This window comes from Podarcis melisellensis (assembly GCF_964234715.1).
Source record: "Podarcis melisellensis genome assembly, chromosome: 3".
NCBI lineage: Eukaryota > Metazoa > Chordata > Lepidosauria > Squamata > Lacertidae > Podarcis > Podarcis melisellensis.
In genome coordinates, this window is record NC_138530.1 from 63,336,581 (window position 1) to 63,349,511 (window position 12,931).

Consider the following 12,931-nt stretch of genomic DNA (forward strand, 5'->3'; position numbering starts at 1 on the left):
TACTACTTCCAGGTTAGCGGAGTTTGTAACCTGAAATGTTTGTAACCCGAGGTACCAATGTATATTGGCTGGATTAACAGAGCTGATTTTTTAAGAACCAAAAAGCATAAGAATTGCAGAACCATTTCTCTCCCAAGAATGTACTCCTACAATGAACAAAACCCCATTTCACAATATTTCTCAGGAGAATACACTACAATTCTCAAACTATTTCAGCTACATGTAACAGGTTTCGGAGTTCAGCCACATTTTGGTGTGTAAATACAGACCCCAGAGCACCAGACTTAACAGCTTTATGGCACTTCATAGCTCTCAGTTTTTATTTTCAAACAAAAAATGTGCAGGCTGAAATTCCCTGACTAATATGCCTATCTTTATCAGATGCATGCCTGCTTATCACATATAAAATACAAAACCTGAAAAACATATTCAAAATTGGGCCTGAATGCTTTCAGAACCCAACACTGAAATACTGAGAGCAATTTCTCATAGGCAGAATGGTGTGCCCAAGCTGTTAAAAGAAAATCTTTTATAAGTACATTAGTTAAATCAAACCAGCATCAAAGACAGCTTTATCTTAGTGCTTGGAAACCAGACAGTTCCACAGTCACACACTATTTTGAATCTATTTCAGGTTTTAACCTATATATCTCAGCATATTTTAACAGCTTGGCACAGTTACTATTTCTTTGTTCCGAGAAGTAAGCTTTTAATACCTCCATCATTCAGTGCTTCTCATTCTCAATTTAAAATAAAACCACAGGGAAAAGGGAACATCTCAGGAGGAAATTGCACTGGAAATTATTCCCGTGTCTTCATAGTGATTTATTACACTGTATAGCTTGTACTTGTCTCCATTATGTATTAGTCAGTATGTCAATAACAAATTAATACAAGATTTCAAAATGGTTTAATTATTATTAAGTATCCCATCTGAAACATTGTAATAGTAAATTAGCCAGGCACACATAATGCTTAAGTCAACACACAGTAACAATTGATCTGAAAGGTTATAGAAATGCCTGAAAGGCATTTCTAAAGAAAAAGTTGTTAGAAGGTCATAGCAAGCAGTCAAATACATTTGTTTATTTCAATTTCGAGCCTGTTCTTCATGAAATTAATGATATCAAGGTAAGTTGCAGTACAAAATATCACCAAAAATCATATATACAGTATTCCAAATGATGTCACAACATAGAGTTGTGTAACAGCATTCTGAAAGAATGCAAGACATACAAAATATACAATTAACCCAACCTACAATATTTTGATTAATAATAGTTATAGAAATATAGGAAGCTACCTTCCTATATACTGAGTCAGAACATGGGCTCATCTAGCTCAGTTCCATCTATGTTGATTGGCAATGGCTGCCCAGGGTTTCATACTGAGGTTTTCCCCCAGCCCTACTTGGAGATGCCGGGGATGGAACCTGGAACCTTTTGCATACAAAGCAGATGCTCTAACCACTCAGCTAGAGCCTTTCCAGAAAGAGATGCTATTATGAAGCACTTAGTATTGTGTCTTCTCAAATCCATACTGTGATATCACAGTTCACATAATAAATATAATATAAAGAACCTTTGCCCTCAAGCTTAACAGCAGCTGGTAAAGCTGCACAACTGCTAGAATTATTTACAGAGGGGAAACATTCAGTTTCTCAGAAGCAAGGCCAAATCCTGCTCGCTTGAACCTTAACAGCAGCCATGGCTTAGCCACACATTCACCCATTTTGAAAAATAGGAAAGCACTGTTTTGCTAACATGGCAACACTCCTGTCATTTCAGCAGCATTTTGTTCTTCCAGTCCTGTTAAATAGGTTGACTAGGTTTTTTTCCTTTTACTTATTAATCTTACATAGTGCAACTGAAGAAAATATTCACATACTTTAGGGATAAATTTCATGTTAGGTGCAAGTGCATGTGGTTTAATAACACAGTGCCTCCCCCCCCCTTTTAAAGCCACTTACTGAGTAGTACTAGAGAAGTAACAGGAAGGGCGATTAAACCTTTACCTTAATGCTTCTTTACATTCTCCCTCAAAGAGTTTCAAATATGTAAAAACACATGAGTGAGGAAGTCGTAGGTATGCAAAAACTTAAGCATGAATGAAGGTACAGCTCCAGCATTTCACAGAGTGAGGCAAGCACCTCACATGGTGGATGCTGAGGGGAAGCAGCAGCCACCTTCAGCTATAATCCACCAATTCTTCTCTGTTGCCACATGTTCTCTCCTGTCCTCCTAATCTGGCCTGAAGCTTCAGTTGTGATAAGGATCCTATCCTGTCACCAGTGTTGAAGGAAGTTTTAACTACAATCCAGTCAGCTTTTGTATGTGGGAGGTGCCACCTTGTCTGCCTCAGGCAGCAAAATGTCTTGGGCTGGCCCTGCATGTATGTGCATACACAGTCGAGCTAAGAGGAAGGCACGCTTGGCAAATCCACACCGTGATCAACTCCCGCCCAGGAACCAATGTCCCCACAGTGGAAGGACGTGTGGGTCCAGAATTGGCCTCCACAGTCACTTATGGATTCATTGTCAAAACAGTGTTTATGGAAGACAATCTTACTCGGCTATGAGTGATCGCCAAAGAAGAAGAAGACGACACAGTTGCACACACCTGCTGCTTCCCAATCACTTCCGCTTGAAAAGGCTTTTCAAGAAACAGGTTACAGTTGCACATATATGCATATAATATGCAGATATGATGACTGGAATTATGAATCCTGGTGAGAAGCATGCTTTGATAGGAGCATGACAAGTAGTGTTATTTTTCACAAAGCTCCAGTCAGAATCATGTCACCTCTGAGACCCACAGGCTCAAATCTCAGCATCTCTAGCCAAAGGGTATCAGTGAACAAGCTTAAAAAAAGATGAGAGGTCTCTAAGAGCCACTTTCAGACTAGCGTGGGTAGAGAAGTGATATCCTCATTATAAGCAGTTTCATGCGTTCACTTAAATGTTGCCATTATTTTTAAATTTAATTTTGAATATATTAAAATGATATTCACTGCATAAAAGTCTTACACTTTATTCTGCTCTTGAATGCTTATACCTTTACAAGGGATGTAGGGATGTAAGGTGCGGGGAATTCAAAGTCCAGAATATGCTAGGCTTGCCAAGTTTGGCCCAGGCCTAGAGAAGCATGATAATATGCTGCAGCTGCTGTTTCAGTATCTGACCAGCCATTTCCCCCCAACCCGTACTTCTGCCTGCTGTGGCAAGCACATCTCTTGCTGCACTTCACAGAAAATACATTTATTCTGCATACCTTCTAACTGCCCAGAGCTCTTACATACAGCTATATGCATAGTCAATGGGTCTGAATTTGGCAACCATTAACCATGCAGCATGGATTCTAAGCATTACATTATTTTATGATGAATTTGGTAATTTGCAATGGGTTTATATTACATATAACACACATATCAGATAGGTAAGTTTTTATTCATGGCTGAACTTACTCTGATTCTGTTATATTGTTTTTGTTTCCAAATGTTATTGTATTTTATGGCTAGTTTTAGTTGTTGTAAGCTGCCCGGAATTGTGTGTAGACATCAAAAGTGTGAGATGTAAGTTTTCATAGAAATGGTGTGTGTGTTCCCTTCTACATGGGAATATTAATTACCTGCAAAATCCAGAAACAATAATGCTTGTTGTTGTTTAGTCATTTAGTCGTGTCCGACTCTTCATGACCCCATGGACCAGAGCAAACCAGGCACTCCTGTCTTCCACTGCCTCCTGCAGTTTGGTCAAAAACGCTAATGCTATTCTATCATAATTACTAACAGAAAAGCTCAGTATGCTCTCATAGTGAGTAGGAGAAATGGAGGTTGTTGCTTAACCTTCAATCTTTATGATTTTTTATCACATTAAAACAGTGGTTCATGGCACTAGAGCAGACAATAATTTTCTTTTTTTAAAAAGTCTCAATTGTCTCAATTGTCAAAATTCTAATATTCTAATATTTGAAGTTTTGGTAACATTTGCAAAGAAATTCAAGTATTTGACATTAATTGACCTGTGGTAGCTGATGACATTTAATAGTTGATGTGCAAGTTATTAAATATTTGACAGTCAATACATAGGGCTCCATAGTAGGCACATGCATTTTGCATTTAGTAATTTTTGTTAAAACAATATGTTAGATCCAGATATCTCCTTCATGAATGGAAAGGTCTCCTCTGTTCATGGGCTCAACTCTGATCCAGTTGAGGCTCCTGTCCTGCTACCTGTAAGTGGACAGTAACTTAGGGGCTGAGGGGCTGAGGGGGCTGCTAGTTTATGGCAATTCTCCCCTGCAGTGTCCCAGGGGCCCTCACAACGTCCCAAGCAGGTTTTCAGGAGACATACAGGGCTGCAGAGGAACTATAGCATCCTATTAGCAGGGGTCTACCCGATACAAGTCTGGATCCAACCTATTTTTAAGAAATATATTATTAAAAAGATGGTAAAACCAGGGAAGCAAACTGGAATTTTGTTCCCATTTTCTACCACACACAGTATCTTAACAAGAGAAGCTAGACATTCCTAATACTGAATAATGAGGATGATGAATTATTTTATTTTTAGAAATATTTTCTGGAATCTTGCATGTTGCTTCTCAACTGAAACAAAGGTTTACAGAGCCAATGGAAAAATCTCTAACCTGGGGGTATAGGGTGGTATATGAATTAATTAAATAAAAATAGTAATAATAATAATTGGGACAGTGTGTAGTGGAATTTCAAATCTTGTGCTCAGTTGGAGATGCTCAATTATAATGTTTCTTTTACAACCACACCCCTCCAAAAAAATTCTCATCCTCAATATATATACTAAGCTTTAAAGACAAAGGCAGTTTGGATTTAGAAGCAGCAAAAGGAACTTTTCCTGTTCTATATTGTTGCCTAGATGCTGTGGCATTAAACCTAAAACGTTTTAATAGCAATGCTCACATTATTTCTGAAGTACTGACCTGTTCAACAGTGTATCTTATTTTAGAATACCTCAGAGGGCTGCAATGGCCATCAGAGCAGAATCTCTGCGCAATCATGCAGCATTCTCTGTAATCTCTGGAGACTTTGAATAGCCATCAGATGTTGAAGAAAGAAAAAGGGCCATTCTGGCATTTTAACAGAAAAGAAAATGGCTTTTTCCTATACTTATTCTTATTTATCTTATATTGCCATTATCCAGGCAAGACAGTGATAGTCTGGGGGGTTTTAAGAAAGCTTATTTGAGATAAAAGTGTGTGATTTGCTTGGATGGTGTTGCATTCCCCTTAAAAAAGCACGTGCTGGTTATTACCTGGGCCTTCTCATATGATCCTTTCTGGCACTCAGGTACCGTATTTTTCCATGTATAAGACTAGGTTTCCCCCCCCCCTAAAAAATAATGTCCAAAGTTTGGGGGACCATCTTCCTCCATTTTCTTAAATTGGAGTCCCCCAAAATAGGGGTCGTCTTATACATGGGGGTGTCTTATAGACCAAAAAATACGATAATTAATGTAGGCCACGATTTGAGCCCCCAAACCAGCAGAAGCATAGCTGTAAAGTGGAAGATCTTTTTTGTCATGATGCCCAGCAGCTGAACTCGACCTTAGGATATTTATTCAGCCTCCTCACAGTTGGCGTTCAGATGTCAGGTAAAAACTATATTGTTCTGGTATTGTACTGCACATTTCATTTTGCCTTTTGATTTTCTAAAATCTCTGTAAGCTGCCTTGGAAGCCATTTGGCTACAAAAGGCAAGGCTGAAATAATTTAATTAATAAATATGGAAGGCGCTGGAAATGTTTGTATATAGTAGACTATAAAACACTTTGATGATTATAATTTTTTTACAATCAAGCAGTATATGCATTCTATGAAATAAATGAAATAAAAATAAGTGAGAGCTAAACACTGGAGTAGGTGGCTCAGGTCATATGAACAGTCTCCCCATGTATTGTTCTGAGGGGTTCTGACTCTCCAAAGCAGATGTGGGGGAAGCACAGGGGGGAGTGGGAAGACCACCACTGTGGTAGCAGGAGTCTGTGTGCTGGCTTCCAGCAACACACTAGGTGACTTGAATTTGGCCATTTGTATACTTAAGCCTGCCTATTTTCATTATGCTAACAATTTCTTCATTGAGTCCAGTTCCTAGCATGGCATTGTTGAAAAGGTGTAATGCAGTCTACGGCTCATAAAACATTTCCATGGTAGCTGTAATAAGAAATCATGTGCCCACACCACTAGGTTCCTAGGACAGGGGCACCTTCTTCAGCCCAAGAAGAACATTCCCTTGTAGACAGCCTGTGATAGTGGTGGGGAATGTGGCAGTGATGGGCAGAGTCAGAGGCCCAAGTGTGCAGGGCAAGTGAGATGACTATTATTTTTGCACAGGCCTCCTTCCAACCACATAAAAGTCAGAGGTTTTTACCCAAACATCTCTCCTGCTAGGCAAGCAGGGGGCATTAGCACCGTTCAAGGACCAATTTGAGCAAGGCAAAAGCACTCACGGAACAGGTGCTGCAGGGCAATCGAGAGGTGTGTGGCCTAGGGCAAATTCTAAGGGTCAGTGAACCCTAAAGGGCTGCATCGAACCTCAGGGCCTGCCGTTCCCCATTGAGGTTCCCTACCCCTACCCTTGTTGTTGTTGTTTAGTCGTGTCTGACTCTTCGTGACCCCATGGACCAGAGTACGCCAGCCACTCCTGTCTTCCACTGCCTCCCGCAGTTTGGTCAAATTCATGCTGGTAACTTCGAGAACACTGTCCAGCCATCTCATCCTCTGTCGTCCCCTTCTCCTTGTGTGCTCCATCTTTCCCAACATCAGGGGCTTTTCCAGAGAGTCTTCTCTTCCCATGAGGTGGCCAAAGTATTGGAGCCTCAGCTTCAGGATCTGTCCTTCCAGTGAGCACTCAGGGCTGATTTCCTTCAGAATGGATAGGTTTGATGTTCTTGCAGTCCATGGGACTCTCAAGAGTCTCCTCCAGCACCAGAATTCAAAAGCATCAATTCTTTGGCGATCTGCCTTCTTTATGGTCCAGCTCTCACTTCAATACATCACTACTGCGAAAACCATAGCTTTAACTATACGGATCTTTGTCGGCAAGGTGATGTCTCTGTTTTTAAGATGCTGTCTACCCCTACCCTAGCACCTATGATAATTCAAAAAGGATTAAATGTGTGCAAATTGTGAAAGACAGGAGTTCAATGTTTTGTTTTTGATGCCCAAATATTTGTCTTAACAGTAAGGGTGCCTGCATTGTCCACTGAAAACTATGTAGCATTACATAGGCTGTTTGTAAATTACCAGCTTTAAAGTAGTTCTTTTTCTCAATTTGAAGCTGGTTTGGGAGAAAACTAATCAAAACACAGTACTTTATAAGAAATGATGGGATAGAGAAAGGATTGTGGTTAATGTTGTGTGCTCATCATTTCCCAAACCAGCACACTGGAAGTAAATACAAGTGTGTATACATAGAACCTGGTAGTTTGAAAGAAGAGAAAATGAAGGTGCTGATCATGTTTGTCTCCTCACATTCTTTAACAGCTGATTTACACATAAATGTGCATCACTTGATGCCTCACATCAACATGCATGCTGACTTGCATCTTAGCATGTATGCTGCATGTTCAGAATGCATTTTGTTTGAAGTGATACAAGGTGCCTTAAAAGCTTTGTGATATTTTGGACAACACAACTCGGGAAAGTAATTGCTGGGAAAGTGGTTTAGAACTATGAAAAATAAAATAAATGAAATTTATTTGCTTTCACTTGTTACTGCAAAAAATAAATAAATGAATATAGTTATATGCAAGTCTTTTTTTCCAGCCACAACTTACAGGAACTCAGTGCTGGCACCTCTCAGCTGGGCACCATTGCCATTCTACGAGAATGAGGGAGGTGTTCATGGTGAGGTACAACACCTCTTTTTCTAGAAAACAGCACTGGTTGTATGAATTTACCCACAGTACAGTTTATAATGGGAAATACACAAGAATCAGCACAGGGCTGGAAGCTTGACCTCAGTGGTAATAGTGCAATACTGCAAACACTGACAGACAGATAGCTGTGAAACAGGAGTAAGAGGATGAAAAGGGGAGAGTTCTTGCTTCCCTATAACAGCATACATATGCAAAACATAAGTAACTTATCGCATACTGAGGAAGACAGGAGACAGCTGATATTTGCATCAAGCACCTGTTCCAAAACACTATCTATCTTTCTATGTATGTACTAATAGCCATCATTAAGAAGGGGAGTTAAAACAAACCTGTTTAGAGCTGTAAATAGTAACTGAGCCCTTTACAGATGTTTTATTTTTGCACCGTATCTTCCTGAGGTATCAAAATAATGAAGGGAGTGCGAAACAAATATTGCTGTCACGTCTTTTCAGATCTTTTTCTTTCATATTCAATTCACTATAAATATACTAGAGCGGCACTTTTTGGTTTAAAAATAAAAGCGCTCATGAGCAATACCTATGATTTTTTAACAAAGAAACGGAGGACCAATTTGGAAAGCCATTGTGTGCAGTCCTGTGAAAAATACAGGACAGCTTAATGAGAATTTAGTCAGAAGTTACAATGGAAAGAATGTCCTGGCTCACTTTGAAACCTTAGGCCTTTTCTTTGCCGCTCTGGATCCTTCAGTTTCTCACACATTTATTTATCAGCTGCTGAATGTGAAAACATGATCTGACCTTAAAATGTTTTCCTTGAAACATGTGGAAGTCTTAACACTTCCCCTATCTGCCCACTCTGATCTCACGCCACTCGGCTGACTTCATTTCCAGCACAGCCTTTTCCCCATCAGTCTCATCAGGACTGATATCGCTGGCAGTGAAGAACAAAAGGTATAAATGAAATCATGAAAGATTTAAAACACCATCTCTTTCTACTGAAGAAACAACTTTCAACTGTATTTCACATAAACCACTGAAAGACAGTGACATTGCCTGGTTTACACATGCAGAATGAGGTGGTAGAATTTGAGGTGCTAAGGGTGGACAGTACCTACATGAGATTGCAGAGAGTCGCATCACATTTTTTAATACTCCTCCACAAAAAAACTTATGGGGAGGCATCCTGCTAATGCTAGGGTGAAAGATTCTAGGTCACCTCTTTTCCTGCTCTTCTAGTTTCTACTTGCATTGAGTTTTCCTCGCTTTCTTTTTAACAGAGAGAGAATTTAAAATTTGAATCACATCCTGCAATCTGAAGTAGCACAGTGAATTTTTCTACATCAGGTCTTGACAACTTAATTCCTGTCTCATTGTACCGCAAGATAAAATAGGCCATCACTGTCTATGGAGCAACATGACCAAGGCTCTGCCCTGCTGCCCCAGAACTGTATTCTTAGAAATAATAAGGCAGCTTTCTTTCCTATAGTGGGGGAACTTGAATAGAATAAGAATAGAATAAAACATGAGCAATTGTTCTGACAGTAAACGCACAATGAGCAAAGGCAGCATAGATGACACAGGAATAGACACACAGACATGCTGCAGGAAACAGGAACTTACTAAATAAGGATTGATGCAGTACTGCTGAGGCTGGGAATGAACAGGAATAAACTAATTAAAGGCCCATAGAAGCCCCATTACCTTTTGCTTGTTCAAACAAACATGAAAACTGAGGATGCGAATGCATTTCAAAATTGGCATTAAGCACGATAAAAAAAATAAAAAATAGAAGGCCACGTGGAAAAGCTGATTGCAATTGTTTAGCCATGTTATATTTGACAGTTATTTTTACTCAGAGCCCAAAATATAAATTGCAAGAATAAACATTAGTAATAATCTCTGCTGCATGCTCCAAAGCAGAATAAAAGCCAAAATCAAATGACACAGTGGTGAGAAGTGAACCTGAACAATATACTGAACTTGCTTTGAACTGTTTCATTAGCAAAAAAATATTACGGTATCTTTCTAGTAGATATAAACTCACTTCCAAGAGCACCTTTCCCTTGCTAATAAAATGCCTCTTTATGCCATAATACCTTAAGAAAATGTTATAGACTATGAACATAAAATTCAATAAAGGATATTGATTTTACTCAGGCTAAAAATGTAATGTATTGGATTGCATCCAATAATGCCCTTCTGCAAACAGAACAAATGTTTCCATGTACAGAAGATCTCACTGAGGCTCTGCTAACAGAAGATGGGGATAAGAGAGCTTTGCCACTTCATCCTTTCCCCTGTAGTTCCTTACGCCACCTTCCAACTGCTGTGGATAATCTAGGTTTATGCGGTTACAGAGGGCTGCAGGTAGAAGAAGAAATCAAGAGGAATCATTTCTCCTTGCCTTCCATTAGTGGAGGCTTCTAACTGGAGTCAACATGCTACTTCTAGCACACCTGTATGTATTTATTTTAATTAAAAAATATCTACACCAATTTTCGTTTGGAGTAACAGTGAAGCACTTCACAATGCAAAGTTACAAAGTTACAAACCAGCATTATCAGTAAAAATGTCATAAGGACCAAATCATCTGGGGTTTGTCAGGGGCACCCAGGGTAAAGAGTATAGTTCTTTTCACTGTTGAGGAAAGCGCCCCATTGAAATAAGCTGATGGAGAAAGGTCCTGTAGGCTAACCAAAAGGTATTTTTGCCATCACAATACAAGTCTTTGGTTACTGAGTAATATAGAAATGTGGTATGTAGTTATTTAATAATAAAAGCCACTGCTTTTATACATTCCTATAGCAAATGAAAACTTTACTCTGCTTTAGTCCTCTGTATGCTGCAGTAATTATAAGGGTTGTAAGTTGATTAATTATGCTTTAGTCACCTGGCTTTCTACAAATAAAGAAATATATTGATTAAAGCCTTTTTAGGATACTGCAGGAAGAGAATAGTTTCACCTGTGTGAGAAATTATTAATAAACAAATGGCATTCAACTGTTGAAAATAAATTTATTTAATTTGCATCTCACTCCAATATCACCCCAAATCAGTTCCTCCTCTGTCTCCCATTCTGGTGGTCCTCTCTGTCCTTCACTGTTGCTCCCTAGCAGCTGTTTGGTATTCCTAATACTACTACTTCTGTCAAAGCTGTTGCTTTTGCTCTGGGTGCAGAGCTGCTTCTGTTCCCTCTTAATGTGGCACAGTTAGACGCTGTATTATCCACTGGCAGCTTTTTCTTTTTCTTTTTGCATTTCCTTTGGCAGTTGTCCTTAAGGAAATGTCCTCACGTCTTTCACACACAGCAACAAGCTTGACCTGCTGTCAATACAGTACGTTAAAAATAAATAGATTTCATTACCTTAAAAAAAAAACAGTGCTGCTTTGTAAGCGGTAGGAGGCACTTGGAACCAGATCTGGCATTTAAAAAGAAAGGAAGCTCAGATCACGACCCCCTGTCCACCTCCAAAACCCCTTCCCTAAGTGCCAGTTTCATGAATTTTACTGGATGAACAGGGAAAAGGGGCACAATCCCAAGCAGCTGGCTGTCTGTTATGGAAGAGGACACTAGGCCACCCTAAAGAAAGGCCATCTCTGCTAAAATCCAAATGGCTTTAAAAAATGAAACTTATTAGTATTGTGGAAGATCCAGACTTAAATGAATTATTGACGCTGAACCCTGTTTGATTCAGCTGGCTCTGGTTCTCATTGTTAGAAAGCTAGAGTAGTTTCACATGGAAAGGAAAAATATAAGCTGGCTTCCCATTCGTAAGTCATTTTTAAGTGTGCTGTTTTTCCATGTACACACAATGGGGTGGGATATAGGAACCTCCTGCATGCAACTTTCCCTCAGTCACAGCCTCTCCTATTAATCCAGGAGGGGGAAAGGAATTTTAATGTTAATGTAAAGCTTTAATTTTTTTAAATCCATCAATCAAGTTGCTTGAAGTTTACAGCCCTGGCAATTATAAATTCAAACAGTGCCTATTGTTTCCCGTTTAATCTGACTTTTCTAAGAAGATAAATTGAGGAAGAGGCAATATTATGTGAACAAGTTTCAAAGCCTTGACCAGAAACATTATTTAAGCTGCATTCTTGGCACTGCGTTTGTGTTACGAAATCTTGAAGAACTAAGCAAAAGGTCCACGCATATGCTACACTCCTTTGGTCATGAAAGAAGTAGGAGGATGAGTGAACATAACAAAAAGCCATTTCACTTACAGCTAACTCAGAAAAGCATAAGAAATATATTACACTTACCTACTATGATAGAGGACTCACAGTGATAGTAGCCATTAGGCTGCTTCTTTTTCAACATTGAGCAAAGATCTAGACGCTTCATGGATTCATCTCCAAAATGATGGTTTTTGAAATTCTCAAATAAGGTTGGGTCAATTCTTTTCACTCCCTTAAAACAGTAAAGAAAAAATACATGATCTAACAAGGAGGCAGAAGAGTAATACAGCACCATCAATGTGCACAGCACTTTATAGACTAACTAGATTTTCATAATATTTTCCTATTGGTTCTACTGACCAAAGTTTCAACATGCTGAAATTTTGAAATAAAACTTGATAGTCTTGCTGGCTAATAATCCAGCTGATGAGTCCATTGCAGCTGCAGAAACTTAAGTACTATATTTAAATGCCATACCTAAAGCAGTTGCCCACTCTCCTAGCGTCTTTTTGTCTTAGTAGTAGAGATCTGTGAATGAAAACCTGTTACCAGCTATAGATCACTTCTGTTGGGTCAGGATGCACATCAATACAGAGAAATCCTATACTCAGTTGATTGGTACAATACATTTTGTCTGGTATAACCAGTAAATGGTATCAGCACAACATTAATTAAATCAGAGATTAGCATTATTGGGCACCTGTCGAGGTAAACAGCTGGCTCCTGATTATTTAATGAGTATTATTCCATTAAAATACTGGCATACCATAGGCATATAAATTTGGCTTGGTCATTTAAAATAAGCAATTTTAAAGACAAGTAATAGAAAGATGCTATGGTCAGCTGTTTCAAATTTAATTCTACGTATTGCATGGTTCCT

The 12,931-nt window shown here is 39.0% G+C and overlaps 1 protein-coding gene across 1 annotated transcript in view; it reads right to left on the reverse strand.

The window, feature by feature from the left end:
• Nucleotides 1–12,931, reverse strand: part of AKAP7 (A-kinase anchoring protein 7) — a 79,091-nt gene that overhangs the window by 17,726 nt on the left and 48,434 nt on the right. The window contains exon 7 of the mRNA XM_081907239.1: nt 12,136–12,283. Coding sequence (XP_081763365.1) covers nt 12,136–12,283 — 148 coding nt within the window. The remainder of the gene's footprint in view (nt 1–12,135; nt 12,284–12,931) is intronic.